Genomic DNA, 17,416 nt, shown 5'->3' with positions numbered 1-17,416 from the left:
ATGTATTCTGCTTCTTCCATAGTTCTTGTGTTCTCATTGCTTTTTACTTGGTATGTACATGTTATAATGCCAAATAATTTGATGCAGGGGAGAGAATTTTCAGAACAGTTTATTCGACAAGTTTGCACTGATGTATTAAGAGGTAAGTCTCAAACAGATTTTATTTCTTTTTCTTTTAAAGATTTTTATTTATTTGACAGAGAGAGAGAGAGACAACATGAGAGAGGGAACACAAGCAGGGGGAGTGGGAGAGGCAGGCTTCCCGCGGAGCAGGGACCCCGATGTGGGACTCGATCCCAGGACCCTGGGATCATGACCTGAGCCGAAGGCAGACACTTAACAACTGAGCCACCCAGATGCCCCTCAAACAGATTTTAATAACTTTAAAGTTACTAAAGTAATACAGATTCTTGGTAGAAATTATAAAAGATATAAGTAAGATAAGAAAATAAAGGACATTTATAAACCCCTGTTTTTTTCTAGATGAGTATGTTTATGAAGATGAAAATTATATGTTCTCTCTTGTAATCTTTTTAATAAAGAAATTTATCATGATTTCACTGTGAATTAAATTTTCTTTTCTGACATAATTCTGAAAATTTAATTCATAAATATGGATGTCTTCAATTTGCCAGTTTCTTTTTTGAGGTTTGTTTTCACTTTTCCCTCCCATTTTAAGCAATTGCTACAATAAAATGATGACACAGACCATTGAGTATTTCCAGAGTTAAATTCCTAGAAGTGAAATTATTGGTCAAGAGACCAATTGGCATCTGTAAATTATAAAAAAATGAGTAGAGATGTTACTAATGCACATTTGCCATTTAAACATAAGGGGTGGGACTTCTTTGTTTTTAAGCTCAGCTACCAGTCTTACTTCAGAGTGGAAGAATTCAAAGTTGTGATCATTGCCAGTCCCAGCACGGTTCCCCTGGTATTCCTGGGCCACCCGGTCCCATAGGCCCGGAAGGTCCTCGAGGATTTCCTGGTTTGCCAGGAAGAGATGGTGTTCCTGGGTTAGTGGGTGCTCCTGGACATCCAGGTGCCAGAGGATTAAAAGGTACTTAACTTTATGTGCATAAGCAAACAAACAATAAAAAAGGGTATGGTTTGTATTCACCCTCTAAACTGATTTAATAGGCAAGGGTTCATCTTTGTTTTTATGATGACAGAAAGCTCTTGTATACCTCAGTCTCTAAATAATTTGTCAACTAGTTAAGCAAATTTTCTATTAAAGCAATATTCTGAAGTAGAGAAAGGTTAAAGTTTAAAGCTTGTGAAGTGACAAATTAGAAAACGTTGAGAATGCACTTAGAGATTTTTCCTGAGTCTTTAATAAGAAGGTCTTTAAATAGAAAGACACAGACACTATTTCCTTTATTTTGACCTCAGTAACTTCTGTTACCTTATTGAAAAGGTTTTTTTCTCTTACAGGAAAAATTATGTTTTGCAACCAAACTTCCTAATGGTCCACAACTTACTTCTCTGTCTTTGAATGTTTATATGAAATGTCATTTGATAATACTTCCCTTTTCAGTTACTATTATATGAACAATTTAGATGTTCAATCACAGTAATAAATAAACAACTATGATTACGAGAAAGGGCTAATAATCCCAAGCCATTTTCCTTTTTAATATGTAATCCTTGTTACATCTTTCTAGATCACTGATAATTTTAGAAATTTTTGCTTCAAAAATTCCATTTCCCGTGAGAAATAATAAATGGCAAGCTATTTTTAAAAGATTTATTTTTCTTTCAATGTGTGTATGAACAGCTTTGAGAGAAACAATCTAGGAGGAAGTGATTTTATAGGAAAAGTAAGCTTACTCCTATCTTTGACACTCTGCAGGTCTACCAGGAAGGAATGGGGCAAAAGGGAACCAAGGGTTTGGGTACCCCGGAGGACAAGGTCCTCCTGGTCCCCCAGGTAAGACTTGTTATATGCTCATAAGTGTTGCTGCACATTTGGCTTTAAGAAAATCATCACCAACCTATGTCAAAAAATTTAAAATCAAGACATTTGTTTCCTTTTTTGAATGTTTCACATTCAACACATTGAGCTCTAACTCCTAGACTTTTCTTCCTCTATCATATTCATGAATCACTCAGGATTTTCTCTTGTTTATCATTTGGATGCCTTAGAAAACTACTCTGTAGATTAGTTCTTGAATGGTTTTAGTCACCCATGTTTATCTAGTGTGTATCACTGTTCAATCTTTGATTCTCAAGAAAGCAGAATAACTGAATGGAGGACTCTTAAGTCACCCTCTGCTAGCTGTGTTATTTAACTTTGTTATGCCTCCGTTTCCTCATTTGTGAAATGGTGATGAGATGTTATGTGCCTCATGACATTATCGGAAAATGATGTGAGTTAATACATGTAGGGCATTTGGAACAGTGCATAACAATCATGTTTTCAATAAATGTACTATTTAAAGATTTTATTTATTTGAGAGAGGGAGAGAGAGCGCGCATGCGAGAGCGTGCACGAACAGACTCCCCGCTGAGCAGGGAGCCTGATGCTGGGCTTGATTGCAGGAGCCTGAGATCATGACCTGAGCGAAAGTCAGATGCTCAACTGACGAAGCCACCCAGGTGCCCCTTATTATTATTGTAGATGTTATTACCTCAAGAAGCTTTTGAGTGGGTCAAAGGATTCAATAGTCTTTATGTAAAATACTTGGAACAGTATCTACAGTTGTAGTTGAGTGCTAAATAAATGTTTCTTAGTAATAGCAGCAGGAATGATTAGTAATAGACAGTGCCTCAGACTACTCTGCCCCATTTCAAAAGCTGAATATTTTGTTCTTTTGAGTCATCAACTTTTTAAAAGGCCAAAATCCTACGTTAACTCTCCTTCCTTTGAGCATGCTAATTGAACTAATTAGGCAATGATTCATAAATGAGTGCTATAACACCTTTATGTGTATGTTGATCACAATTATTGCATGGTAATGACTGTATTTAAGTGTGGAAACTTAAAAATGTGTCTAATGAGAATAGTCATTTAACTGCAAATATGGCACAAAAGTGACTTCAGTAAAGTTTTAGATCACTGATCTATTCACTTGCAAATTTATAATGATATTGACAGAAGATATGCTGGAAGGAAGAAATGTTTGGGCAACCCACCAATTAAAATATTAGAATGTTAGCTCTGTGTCCTAATCAGCAGCATGATTGCTATATTAATATAGCTTAGCCCAGTTTTATAAAAATTGCTGATGATTTTTGAATAGTTCTTTTCCACATGCGAGGTATATAGGATTAGCAAGAGAGTCCCTCCTCTTTTCACATCTGTGCAAATATGTAAAACTTAAAAAAATTTTTTTTTCAGTTTAAATTTCTTACAGAATCAGCTCTATCATCATCAACAACCAAACTCCTCTGTTCATATATTGCTCATGTCCCATCTTAGGTCCGGAGGGCCCTCCTGGAATAAGCAAAGAAGGTCCTCCAGGAGACCCAGGTCTCCCAGGCAAAGATGGAGATCATGGAAAACCTGGAATCCAAGGGCAACCAGGACCCCCTGGCATCTGCGATCCATCGCTATGTTTTAGTGTAATTGTCGGAAGAGATCCATTTAGAAAAGGGCCAAACTATTAGTGTCTGATGCCTCACTCAGCAACCTAGGCATGGTGCTTTTCTCTTGTGGTCTTTTGCATCTCAGGAAGATAACAACAGGAATCCCTTGAAAAGAAACTAAAGTACCTCGGTGTTTTTATTATTATTTTTTTCTTAAGGAAAAATATATAAAAGGTCACATATACTGATTCTAGAGACTCTGCAGTAATTCGAGAGCCTTTAGATTAGTAGCATTAACTAAATCTCAAGGGTTTCTTGTAAGTCCATTTATTTTAATCAAAGTTGAACATTAAAAAAACCCACCATTGCCTGTTACCAGTCAATTTCAGTCACTGTGAAATATTTCACATTCAGCCTCCATGCAGCAGAGTATTTGGGTTCAATTTCATGTCTGTGTGAATTTCATGTTTCATATCTCATAGCACATGCTTGTCACATTAGCCAAAACACATGCCTGGTGTCGTTGGAAAGAACATCAGGGCTGACACTCGGCTAGGACTGACTGTGTTGCCCCACCAGCCACTTACTCCAGTGTCTGTCCTAACTGGGGAGGGACAGTGGACTGGTGGGTGTTCAGGGTTTTGAATGATCACCTCTGAATGAGATGAAAGTGTTTCTTAAGTACATGTGCAAACCCTCAAATTATGCTGAGAGACAGTATTGATTACATGGGGAATGGTCAAAATGGTGTCACGTTAAGAATATGTTAGAGAAAAGTTTCATTGTACCTGGTCAGTATGTTCCAAGGAAATGCAGGTTCAGGAATGCTAAAAAGACTTCATTCTTCACATTTGCTTAGTAATTGGAATGTTTGTTGTATGCCTTCATCTTCCATTTCACTTATTATATGTGTATGTTCCTATATGTTAACTTTGATTTGTAGCAAAGCTAATGGGAATAAATGCTCTAGTCAAAAGGAGAGATAACTCCACAGCTCCTAGTACGTGTTGATATTTTTAGCAGACTTTAAAATATTATGAACAGTCTTTGTGTACTGTACTTACTGCTTTTGTAAGGAACATGTTTGAGATATTTCATCCTAATCATGCTCTAAATTTTGTTACATGCTTGTTACTCAAAGTACAATAAAGTTTTGTACAGGCCTGTTTGCCGTGGTTTCTTTTTTATACATAATTTGAACTGATGGAGGAGTATAGTATCCACATCCCATAGTCACTTATTCAGTGGATATGCTTTATTGTTTACCCTATTCTCTACAAACTTGTTCCTCTGAAATAAGAACTTAGAAATTCGGTTGGTGTGCTACTCACGTAAAATACGCTGCAGCATCTCCTTCCTGGCCCAGGAGTGGCTGTGGATCTGTGTTGAGTTTAACTGACGTGTCATTCCACCACTCTGACGAGGACCTCATAACATTCAGTAGCAGAGTTGGCACAAGGCTTGTTTTCTGTTGGTTTTGCTTTTTTTATTGAAGTGTGGTTGACACACAGTGTTACATTAGTTTCAGGTGCACAACATAGTGATCCAACAGGTCTGTACGGTGTGCTGTGCTCGCCATCTGTCACCACACAACGCTAAAACACACAGTGTAGCCACCGTCTGTCCCCATACGCTGCCCTAATGGTATCATCGACTGTATTGCCTCTGCTGTACCTTTCATCATTCCGTAACTAGGAGCCTGTATCTCCAACTCCCTTTCACCCATTTTTCCCATCCTCCCATTCATCTCCCCTCTGGCAACTATCAGTTTGTTCTCTGTATGTATAGGTATGTTTCTGCTTTCTGTTTGTTTGTTCATTTTGTTTTTTAGATGCCACACGCAAGTGAAATCATACGGTATTTGTTGTTCTCTGACTTATTTCGCTTAGCATAATATGCTCCAGGCCCATCCATGTTGTTGCAAGTGACAAGATTTCATTCTTTTTTATGGCTGAGTAATATTCCATTGCATATATGTATGTACACCACGTCTTCTTGATCCATTCATCTATCAGCAGATGCTTGGGTTGCCTCCATAATTTGGTGGTCGTAAATAATGCTGCAATAAACGTAGGGGTGCATATGTCTTTTTGAATTAGTGTTTTTGTTTTCTTTGGGTGAATATCCAACGGTGAAATTATTGGATCATACAGTATTTCTATTTTTAATTTTTTGAGGAATCTCCATACTATTTTGTACAATGGTTATACCAATATACATTCCCACCAACAGTATACAAGGGTACCTTTTCTCCACATTCTTGCCAACACATTTTTTGTTGTTGTTGTTTTGGTTTTGTTTTGTTTTGTTTTTTTTTTGTCTTTTTGTTGCAGCCATAGCATAAGGCTTATTTTGATGTTCTGTCACTCTGGGTATCTGCTTATGCCTAAGCCCCAGCTAATTATGGCAATACCTGTTAAGACAGTGGTAAAGGAGCAGAACAGGGTAGTTAGTACCTATTCATTCATTCAAGCACCATTGACCATGTGGCCTTTGAGTGGCAGGAACCGTGCCAAGGATACAATGGAAATATAGTTGCACTGTCTGGCCTGAGGTAGTTCCTGCGTAATGAGGTGCAGGGAAGTAAACAGGTGATTCCAATACATTCATTCTAAGAAAGAAGAAAACGCTATGGACTAAACTGTGTCTCTCCCAAATTCATATATGGAAACCCTAACTCCCCTGTGACCGTATTTGGAAATAGGGCTTATGGGTGGTCATGCAGGTTAAATGAGGTCATAAGGATAGGGTACTAATCCTATAGGACTGATGCCCTTATAAGAAGAGGAAGAGGGAAATCTCTCTTTCTACATGCATGCAGGAAGTGTCCTGTGAGCACACAGTGATAAGGTGACTGTCAACAAGCCAGGAAGGTAGCCCACCTTGATCTTGGACTTCCAGCCTCTAGAATTGTGAGAAAATTACTTTTTGTTGTTTAAGCCCACCAGTCGTATACTGCCATAACAAAATAGCATTTTGTTATTTGCTGCCCAAGCTCATAGGAAAGATGTGAGGGTAGGGAAAAAAAATGTCCTAAAGCAAGCAAAGATTATAAACTGATATTTGAAAGGCTAGGAGGTATTAAACATAACCAAGTCATGTCAAGATAATGAAAACGAGCAAAGGCTGGGGGAGGGAGGGTGGTTAGAAAAAACATGGAGGATTCTGAGAATAAAACCCGTAGAATACAAACCATGTTACTTTTAGTATCCTTACTTTTAAAATTAATATTTCAAGGTGAAATATTTCTGTAGTTTATCATGGTATTTGTTATGTCCTAATATATTTTTGCTTTGGACAAATTTAAGATTAACCATCTTACACTGACTTTCAGAAATGAATAGGTGAATGATTTTGTCATGCAAGGACAATATGCATTGTAATCGTGTGTCAGCACCATGCTACATGCAAACTCTTTCACTGTAGTTACAACGAGCATGGCTTCTGTAGTGGGTTTGCCCAGATTCAAATCCCTACTTCCTTTTTCCAGTGAGTCTTCTGAAAATTTATCTAGTTCTTCATGCCTAGATTTCTTCATATGTTAAATGGGGAATATTAATAGTACTTGTATAATAGTAAGTATACAGTATAATTAGTATTTTGAGGATTAAATGAGATGAAACAAAAAATTATTTCATGGAATAAAGTCAGCTAATTTACCAGAACCATACAGATGGTGTGAGATTAGCACATCTTGAGATGAAATTTTAGCTATTAAAAAGATTTTATATCTGTGTATCTCACACTGATAAAACTGATTAATCTGACTCATTGCAATTCAGAATGAAACTCTCAGTCTTAAGGGTAAAGATAATTCTCAATAAAAGCTGTCTGCCAGATTTTGATCATCTTGGTCGAAAATGTAAAGTAGGAACAATTGAGGGGGAAACCCCAACAAGGCCTTGGGGTTTATAGTTTTGGGGTATTTTATCTGCATTTTATTCACTGTATTTTTTTAATTAACTCTTTTTATCCTTGGTTCTTAGAACTTCACCAGGTAATTATTTAATTTCCATTGTGAAGAAGGTTTTAATTGAGATGGAACTGAAAAGTCATTCTTTGATCCCCAGTAGAGGGCAGCAAAATACATATAATCACTTCTACAGAACCTAGCTATGATAACCTTTTTCTTATTGCATTAATCATATAAACTATCACTATATATATTTAATGTGAAAATTTTCTCAGTTTTGCAAGCATGGTTAGATTTATATCCTCAAAACTATTAATCCAAAGAAGAAAAAAATCATAACATTTTTGTAAGTTGAACACCTAAGCCAGTTAATGAAGCTGTTTATATTTTGATGTCTGGCTTATCTGTTTTATCTTTGTATGATTCAGTTCATCTAGTTTAAGTGCTCTGGCTATATCTTCAGTCTGATAACTCTTGTCAAAGGAGAGGCGTGAAGCTCAGACCTGGTATTCCTCAGTTGTAGATCTGGCCAGCTGGCTGGTGTTTTAGGTTTTTTGTGCCCAGGGCAGGCAGAAAGCGGCCCTTATCACTATCTAGAGTTTACAAGTGAGTAAACCAGACGTACTATAATCCTGGAACAGTAGATTTTATAAAATGTCAGCACAAGAGATGAGCAGTTCTGTGGCTAAAGCATTAAGAGCCTACTCTCTGAGGACTGTGGGGCATGATGGGGAGCACAGAGGGACACTTCAATTAAAAGTCTGTCCAATTAAAAGGAATTTTAAAGGAAAAGACCAGAAATAAGCCCAACATTTATTAAATTGAGCTGTAAATGTTTCTCCAGAATATCTTAACAAAACGTTAATCTTAAAATGTATGTAGAAAAATTGTATCTTGCTCCAAAGAACACATTTGAAATAAAGAACATTGCTGTTTCTACTTACCAAATTATTTCTGGGTTCCGCCTTTCTAAAAGTAGGTTTTCACAGAGGAACTTTGAATAAGTAGACTTTAAAAGTCCCATATTGGTATCCTAGATGAAAAGGACCATTTGAAATCGCTGACTGGAGTATCCTATCTGGAGAACTGAAACGCAATGACACTGTTTTTCCATCATGTCCCCAGTTTAGTTGCCATTTCAAAATAATATTAAAAAAATCAAATTTGAAAAGTGTCTATGGCTCTTACAGAGTGAAATTCAAAGTGAAATTTTGAAATAAGTCATTTTGACAACAAAAAAGATAGAGTCCTGTGACATGTGATATTGGATGAATCTGATAATTTCCCTGAATTTGTTTTCTTGTCTCTGAAACAAAGGGTTTAAATGACTGTGTTTTTTCAACCTAGGCTGTGCATTACAATCACCTAAGGAGCTTTAAAAAAATGCCCTTGCTTGGGCTTAAGAGATTCTGGTGTAACTGGTTTGTCTTCCATGTGGCGGTAGTAACCGTACAAAGGCATTGGGCCAGAGAATACAGCTCAATGGAAGTAGAAGTAATTCTGTATTTGTGGGTTTTAGAAAGCTGATGGTAGAAGGTGGCAAAAGATAAGGGTAGAGATATTGAGAGTGGGGAAAACGGATGGAGTGGGAAGGAGAAGATATTACAGAGTCTTGTGGGATTTTAAGGAGGAGATAGGAAGAGATTTGCATTGCAGAAGGATCACTCTAACTGCAGTAAGAGTAGATGAAACCCAGGCAGGACTGGAAGTGGAGAAGCTAATTAAATGCCATCACAGTGGCACTGAGGATAAAAGTGAAGATAAAGGAGGATAAGACAGAAGCAGAGGGGATGGGAAAATAAAAGGCCATCAATTTATTCTACTGTAATCATGGATAACTTCCAGAATGTACCCAGTGATACCAGGAGGGTGAGGGCTTGCTGGTATAGTGCAAGTTAGGGTGTGAACCAAATTTTTTAGACTTCCACCTGGCTGTTGACATAGGACAAGTTTGTTTGTAGGGCTCAGGGCTGCATCTTCTAGGGGCCTCTCTTGCAAACGTTGGCAGGTTGGCGTGAGAATCGTGGTCTAGAATGTGAATGGAAAGGTAATCGTTTCAGGCTTCCATTGGGGCAAAACATGCCAGCCTGTTTCTGATGCTGGTTCTGGTTGTGACAAGAAGTTTCTACACTTATGTGTTATTCACAGCCTTTCACTGATAACAAGAGTAAAAGGTATCTGTTTTTCTTTTCTCTCTGATGCCTCAGGATTCAAGAGAAGATGATTTTACATGTGCTGTGACCTTTTAGGAACATCTGATGATATAAATGCTGTGGCATTGGTCATCTGCACAAGTGTAAGAACGTAATGGGTAAGTTTTTTGTTTTTTTTTATGACACGGTGTGTACTGATTTGATATAATTTCAAATCCACTTGTTGATGACAAAGACCAAAAGAACATGAAGTTGACTTTACAACTAAAGTTCTCATGAAGTAAGTTGTGTTAGGGTGTCTTGTCTCATCTGTTGTCGTTGATAAGCATTCAGGAGTTCAGTTGCTGATGGCCCCACTGGGGCTTACCTGTGAAAACATATGGAGACGCAACTGTGGCCAATAGACATGTAGACTATAAAAAGTGAGTGTTTATGAGGACTTCCTAGAATGTTTGGGCCAGGCAAGGTGACCACTGATCTAAAGAGCTCTCCCAAGACCTTGGGGCAATTAGCTAACGCTGCAGTAAAGACAACTCTCTTACCAGCAGTGCAGAAAACTGTGCAGCACTTCTTTTGCCCATTAACACTGGCGCCATCATTCCCTAGCAATGTGCTCTAACAACAGCGGACTTTTAATTTGCCCATCAACACTGGCGCCATCATTCCCTAGCAATGTGCTCTAGCAACAGGGGACTTTTATGTTTTGGGCTGGCAGCTGGACATAAGCTCTCAGTTGGCTAAGCCAGATCACTCAAGTACTAATTCCTATAAGGGTACACCGCAACTAAATGTGGGCTTTATTTTCTCACCTCCCCTTGCCTGGAACAATAGTGCGATTAACTTATCTTTGGTTGGAAGTAGGTTATTCTTTCCTTGGCTTTTGAAGAGACATTACCCTATGTGCTGTGGGTTGTGAAATTCCTGCAGTAAACTTGTATTAAATAAATTGCTGGCAAAGATAAACTCAGTCTCTGAGCATTAATTTGCCACCCCAAATTGAAACATATGGATGCTAAGGTAAAGCGGGCTATTTGGTGAGGAACTGAAAGTTAATGATGTCATCTAGGCTGGAAATGCTCAATAAATCAAACTAGCTCATTAGATAAAAGGACATACTCCAGTCTCCCCAGGGCATCTGCAGTCAGCCTACATTCTAGGAGGAAACACCCTGCAGAGGAAAAAGCCCTGAAACCAGAAATGGGAAATGGAAGTTTTTAGAGCCAAATCCCAGCAATTGTTAATGATTGCCTGGAGGAAAGCAAAATCTAATTTAGATGTGATTTTCCTTGCCTTTGGCTGAAGTGGTAAGGTTAAGGGAGTTGGGGAGTAGACAGGAGTATCTGAGCATGTGGGTTGGATTTAGAGGGAAATCGATTTGAAACCATGTTTTTTGTTTTGTTTTGTTTTCCATCTCTGACCTCGCCTAAGGACTTTCCAGAAACAAACTTGAATTCTGTAAACTTGAATAATACCTTTATTAATCTTAGAATTAACTGTATGAACTATGAATTTTACACATTCTCAATATTAAACTCAGGTGCAGATTTTTCACAGTTACATGGAATTTAGGGAAACAGTAAGGATTTAAACCTAAATCCTTCTGTCTCCAAAGACAAGGCCCTGCTCCATCATATTGTCCACTCCTATGAGAATTAAAAACTAAATAAATTGTTATAAGTGTTTTACTCCCCTGTTTATTTTAATTGATTTCCCCTATTTCTCCTCATGATGAATTTAGTGATAACAGAAATATTTAAAATAAAATTAATCTCTATATTTCCTTAAGAATTATTGAAAAGGGGAGGAGCCTGGGCCAGTCTTTGGTGTGTTAAAATGTAAAATGAGGCATAGTAAAAATTATAAGACTTGCGCAAAAATAGCCTGCAATCAGGCAGCCCGCAGCTGGAAGTTGTTAATGGTGCTCTACTGGACAGGAGCTGGGGGAAGATGTAGACAGAGGTGGAAGCAAAGCAAGAAAAGCATTTGATTGGCTCTAGCTGAAACAGGTACCTTATTTGGGAAAGTTTAGTCGGCTCTTTGTGATTGGTTGTTTCAATTTCTTAATCTCGAGGCATCTCACTTTTAGGTTTTGGTTTGCTTATGCAGGTTATGAAGGTGCTAGAGCCCCCTCAATCTAATGGTCTCTTTGTTTAATTAATTTAACAGTGGCTACCCCACAAGGCTCCTGGTGGAAACTTCTTTCTCTGGCAATATTTCAAACAAATATTTTCACATCCAGAGATTAAGAAATGAATTTAATAACTCATTCTAAATGACAAATGAAAAAGTGATAGAAACTAAGAAAATCAGGAATATTAGATGTAATTCAAAAATGCTGTCAGAAATGTATTTCCTTTTCTCAGGACTCATTAAATTTTGTACTAGAAAGAGTTTATTGGACAGTTGAGTCTTTGAGGATTGCTCAGGGCTTTGGGAAAAAAAAGATTGGTCCTTATACAACTGAGATGCAATATGGAATGGGTAGGAAGTGGCTTAGTGGGAATAGCATATCCTCCCAGGTAACTTGGGCAAGGATCAACCATAGTCAAGGAATGTTCACTTCAAATATTATTCAGAAAGGAACAGCAAGGACACAGAATGTTAGTGACTGGGGTTGAGATGGCCTTGCCGTGAAGAATAGGTTTTCATCATAGCAACGGGTGCACATGTATTCATACGATGAACCCCTTTATGCCACATTAAGTGAAAAGATTGAAAGATAATTAATATTCCCCCATGTTGTGTTTCTATATAGGTCCAGGGAAACAAAAGGTCTAGTTGAAAAAAAATTGGGAGAATAGAGAAGGGTAAAGAACAGAGTATAATGTTGGAGGATTTCGTTGATCACACATCTTGTGAATTAACTTACCACTTTTAGATGTGAAATGTTAATGCTAATCAGCATTTTGTTTATGCAAATGAGGAATGCAGAAGAAAAAGTCTATGGTTAAAGATGGTGTTTGTGAGGATAAAAGGAAAGAATGTTAGACATTTTCTGAATTTATTTTCTTTAAAATTCCAGAAACAACTAAGATTCTTTACCTGTCCAGGGATCTCTTTGATAATAATATATTTATCTCCATTTAAGAAAACTTTTCCTTTTGGGGTGCCTTCATGGCTCAGTCGTTAAATATCTGCCTTCAGCTCAGGTCATGATCCCAGGGTCCTGGGATCAAGGCCTGCATCAGGCTCCCTGCTCAGCGAGAAGCCTGCTTCTCCCTCTTCCACTCCCCCTGTTTGTGTTCCCTCTCTCGCTGTGTCTCTGTCAAATAAATAAATTAAAAAAATCTTAAAAAAAGAGAAAGAAAACTTTTCCTTTTTAACTTTTCTAAATTTAAGTGTCAGCAGCTGTCCTGGCTTTCATTTAATTGACAAACACTCCTTCATGCCTTACCAAGAAATGGGAAGGGGGCTGCTGGGTGGCTCAGTCGGCTTCAGCTTAGCTCATGGTCCTGGGATCCTGGGATTGAGCCCTGTATTGGGCTCCCTGCTCAGCCGAGAGCCTGCTTTTCCCTCTCCCTCTTCTCCTCTCCCCTGCTCCTGCTCTCTCTCTCTTGCTTGCTCTCTCTTTCTCTCAAGTAAACAAATCAAATCTTGAAAAAAAAAAAAAAAAAACAACGGGAAGTGGGGAAGATCTTTTTAAGCCTTCATAGGAATAAGTTGCACCCATGTAGGAAAAAGGGGGGAAAAAAAGACAGTTGGCTCTGATTAGTTTTATGCCACATCATACCATGATTCCATTGTTCATTTTAAGGCAAACTGGTTAAAATTTTAGAGGCATTAGCTCACATAAGAAATGATCACTGTCTCCAATAGTACCCAGAGAGTAAAAGATGAATGCTATTGTCTGTCTCCATGAAATGTTAATGGCCCCAGGCATGTTTTAGAGTCCTGGAAGCCAAAAGGGGAAGAAACAGGGATCTGTTGAGTTCTTGGGTTCTGTCAAGGACTGTTACATTAGGAAGCCAGAAGAGAGACATTAATAACAATAGCTACTATTGATTCATTGACTTCAAAACATCCTTCCTTTAGTATTTATAGCTTCCTTAGGACTAGGTAATATGATTTTCATTTTATAAATGAAAACGCTGAGCTTCATATGACTAGACAGTGATGAATCCAAGATTCAATCCAGATCTGCCAGGCTCCAAAGCTCATGTTTTCAGTCTGAGTATAACTAAAATGTGTTCTCTGTATTGTCCATGTTGCAATACTATTTTGTTGGTGACGGGAGACCATCTAATCCTTCTACAACTGTGTTTGTCTGGCACAGTTTTTCACTGCCTTACAATTTATCTAGTTCAGTTGGAAGATGTTGCACTGCTTTTGTTCTCTCCTTTGGACTGTCATTTGCAGGTTTCTTTCAGAGTGACTCTCCTAGGTCAATTTTGGAACCTCTCCCAGGTGTTCCACTAACATTCTGTGCATTTCCCCGTGGCGGCATTTTTGTTTTTCACCCTGTTTTCCTACTTTTTTTTGTCACTCTCCCCCATGAGTCTGAGCTTGTTAAAGGCAAGCTTCCTGCACTGTTTCAAAATATGTTTTCAAGTACACCTCTTGCCAAGTCTTGATTTGAAATTCTTTTTGAACCATATTTGCTAATACCAAGATCATATAAGAGAGGGTAATGGTGGTATCTAGAAGCCTAGGATGTTGCTGAGTTGAGGAAAATGCTTAGAAGAATATCTGGGACACAGTACTCCATAACTCCTGGTTGTCATTATTAGAACTTTCTGATGATTGGCTTATTCTTTTAAACTTCTGCAGTGATGACAAAGAAAACACAAGGGAAGAACAATTTCTTTCGCAGCACAGGTTTTGGACAGAAGTTCCATTTTCTAGCTGTGTGGCCTTGAATCTAGTCGTGATAAGCACCAGCAGTCTCATCTTTGAAATGAGAAGGACAATGACATCTCAGAGGTTTGTTTTTAAATGTGATCATTAATTTTAAAATACAGAACAAGTACCCAACATGTAGGAGGCACCCAGTAGGGGGGAGCCGTTACTGTGATTAGTGGGGCTGGTTTTCTCAGGCTAAGCCACCACCTGGTCATGTGTGGCTAATCACTAAAAAGTACTAACAAATTTGGCCCATGCAGACAGTTACCAGATCTCACCTCAAACTTTGATCCTAACTCTTTCTCTAGTCTCCTATGTAACAGAATTAGTGAAGCCTCTTCATCGGAATATCCTACCATCACTTAACTCTGAAGTGTATAACAGAATTCATTTTTCACCTTGCTGGTTTAATGCCCTCATCACTATTAGTAGTAACCATTAACTCTCGCTCAGCTAGAGAACTGCTCTCTTCTTACAGAAACTAAACACGCAGGCTGCCCTCCAGATCGTGACCCCTCTGATCGCTACTGGTGGTGCCAAAAGGCAGTGGCACACAGTTCCCCTGCTTCCTGAAACATGTGATGACATTTTTTCCCTGAATAAATCCATCTGATTTGACTGATGTACTGTGGAATCAGGCCTCATTGTTGCAGAGAATTGCAACTAATTGAGAATTTTCAGGACTTTTTTAGGTATACTTTGTAAATTATTGCTTCTATTTCATCTATTCACACATTAAATTCAATCACTAAATAACTCTTTGGAAATAAATGAAAGTATTTGCTTTCTTCTGTGATTCTGGAAAAACTGACTTTTATTATTTGAATGAAATTTACTGTATCTATATAGTAAATAATGTACTCAAACACGTTTTTCCATTTTAAAATATGTAGAAAACAAGCACTGTGTTGTCTTTTTTCACATCCCCAAATCCCATGTCATTTTATAGCACTAGGGAAAATGAGGTTTTGAAGAATTTTAAGCATTCAGTCTAATTTAACGCATTGGAAATATTGAACACTTGATAGAAAATTAGTTTGGCGGGAAAAGTGGGGGAGGAGATAATAGGAAAAAAATACATATGTTGCTAAGAAAAATCATAATTCACAGTTTCATTTTTTTCTGATGTTCCACTAATTTAATATTGGTGCTTTCTAAGGACATGACTACATTATCCCATTGTCAGTGGAATAATGTGGTTTTCTGGTGCCAAATTCTGCATTCCACAAGGCTAACTGCTGATGAAATTAGAAGAGCTTGTTGAATATTAGGGATTCTGGTCTTTTGGCATGGAAATTAAAGAAAAGTATTCAACCACATAACTTTTTATGCCTAGAATTATCTAATTTCTGCATTGGAAATTGGCAAGGAAACATTCTTTCCCAATAATGTTATTTACATGAAAATCTGTATAAACACCTATGAAATGAAATTTGTACATAGTGTTACTCAGGGGAAAGAATATTCTGAGGGCAAAAATAATTGCAATGGTTTTGTATTGCTGATTACACAAAAGATAGTTCAAATGAAAATAAATAAATCAAATAACTATTCTCCTCTTTTCACAATTTTGAAATTGCCTAAAATTGATCTGTATTTTATTTTTTTCCATCTTCTGCCTTTCTCTTTTCTCTCCTTTTCTTCCTTTTGGCTTACATAAAGCCCAAAATATAATCTAAAATTAGATTTTTAACATGTATATTTAATAAGTATAATAGGCTAGCTTTAAAAAAACACTATTGAAGTGCAAATTGCATATAATATAATGCATCCATTTTTAAGTGTATATTTTGATGTGTTTTTGACAAATGTATCTGCCCATGAAACTATCACTACAGTTAAGATATAGAACATTTCTATCATCCCCGAAAAGTTTTCTTGTGCCTTTCCCCAGATATTTACCCTCTTCCAGTCCTAGGAAGCCTCTGATCTGCTTTCTGTCACTATAAGATTAAAATATTATTTTCTAGAGTTTGTATAAATAGAATTATAGGATTACATTATGTAATCCTTGGTTTTTGGCTTCTTTCATTCAGCGTGTCTTTGAGATTCGTCTGTGCTTTTATCTCTGTCAATTGTGTATTCCCTTTTTGTTGCTGAATAGTATTCCTTTATATGACTATATTTCATTTTGATTATTAATTCACCTTTTTATGGAAAGTTGGGTTATTTCTGGTGTGGGAACAGTTGTAACAGTACAGTGGACACCCATTTACAAGTCTATGTGGAGATACATTTTCATTTCTCTTGAGCGTTAGGAATAGCATTATTGAATTGTATTATAAGTATATTCTTAACTTTATAAGCAAATGTATTTTCTGAATACAAGCCCTTTGTTCTCTATTGCACATATTGTCTTCAAGTCTATGGCTTGCACTTTTATTTTCTTAATATAGTCCTTCAAGGAGTAGAACTTCAAAATTTTTATGATTTACAATTTTTTTCTTTTATAGTTCGCACTTTTTGTGCTTCATCTAATAAATCTTTGTGTATCCTGAGATCATGAAGATTTTTTCCTTTGTTTTCTGCTAGAATAGCACTGTCTGATAGATATTTCTGGTAATGGAAAACTCCTATATCTGTACTGCAGCCACTAGCCACACTTAGCTACTAAGCATTGGAAATGTGCCTAGTGCAACTGAGGAACTGAATTTTTAATTCAATTTGCATTTATTTAAATTTAAATAGCCACATGTATCTAGTGGCTACTATATTGGCCAACATAGGTCTAGAAGTTTTTATGTTTTTAGCTTTTGTGTTCAGTCAGGTCTATATTATCTATATTATCTCCATTATTGAGTTACTGGCTATACTTATGTATTTTATTTTATTTTTATTTTTTTAAATTTTATTATGTAATGATAGTCACCATACATTACATCATTAGTTTTTGATGTAGTGATCCACAATCCATTGTTTTCGTATAACACCCAGTGCTCCATGCAGTACGTGCCCTCCTTAATACCCATCACCGGGCTAAACA

General features: G+C 37.2%; 1 protein-coding gene and 1 long non-coding RNA gene across 8 annotated transcripts in view; both read left to right on the top strand.

Annotated features, from left to right (window-relative positions):
• The window catches only part of COL21A1 (collagen type XXI alpha 1 chain), a 217,989-nt gene extending 213,293 nt beyond the window's left edge, over positions 1-4,696 (top strand). For all 7 annotated transcript variants that reach the window (XM_081828461.1, XM_081828455.1, XM_081828454.1 and 4 more), the window contains 4 exons: positions 88-142; positions 860-1,060; positions 1,853-1,930; positions 3,422-4,696. In XM_081828461.1, the coding sequence (XP_081684587.1) occupies positions 88-142; positions 860-1,060; positions 1,853-1,930; positions 3,422-3,609 (522 nt within the window). In that variant the 3' untranslated portion in view covers positions 3,610-4,696. The remainder of the gene's footprint in view (positions 1-87; positions 143-859; positions 1,061-1,852; positions 1,931-3,421) is intronic.
• A 5,042-nt stretch (positions 4,697-9,738) lies between these two features.
• Positions 9,739-17,416, top strand: part of LOC145723021 (uncharacterized) — a 36,922-nt gene continuing 29,244 nt past the window's right edge. Inside the window, exon 1 of the long non-coding RNA XR_014147732.1 lies at positions 9,739-9,752. This is a non-coding gene — a long non-coding RNA (uncharacterized LOC145723021). The remainder of the gene's footprint in view (positions 9,753-17,416) is intronic.

This window comes from Leptonychotes weddellii, chromosome 8, assembly GCF_054177405.1.
Source record: "Leptonychotes weddellii isolate Sample4059 chromosome 8, ASM5417740v2, whole genome shotgun sequence".
Taxonomy (NCBI): Eukaryota; Metazoa; Chordata; class Mammalia; order Carnivora; family Phocidae; genus Leptonychotes; species Leptonychotes weddellii.
The sequence above is the reverse complement of the archived record's forward strand: the minus strand, read 5'-3'. Positions and strand labels throughout refer to the sequence as shown.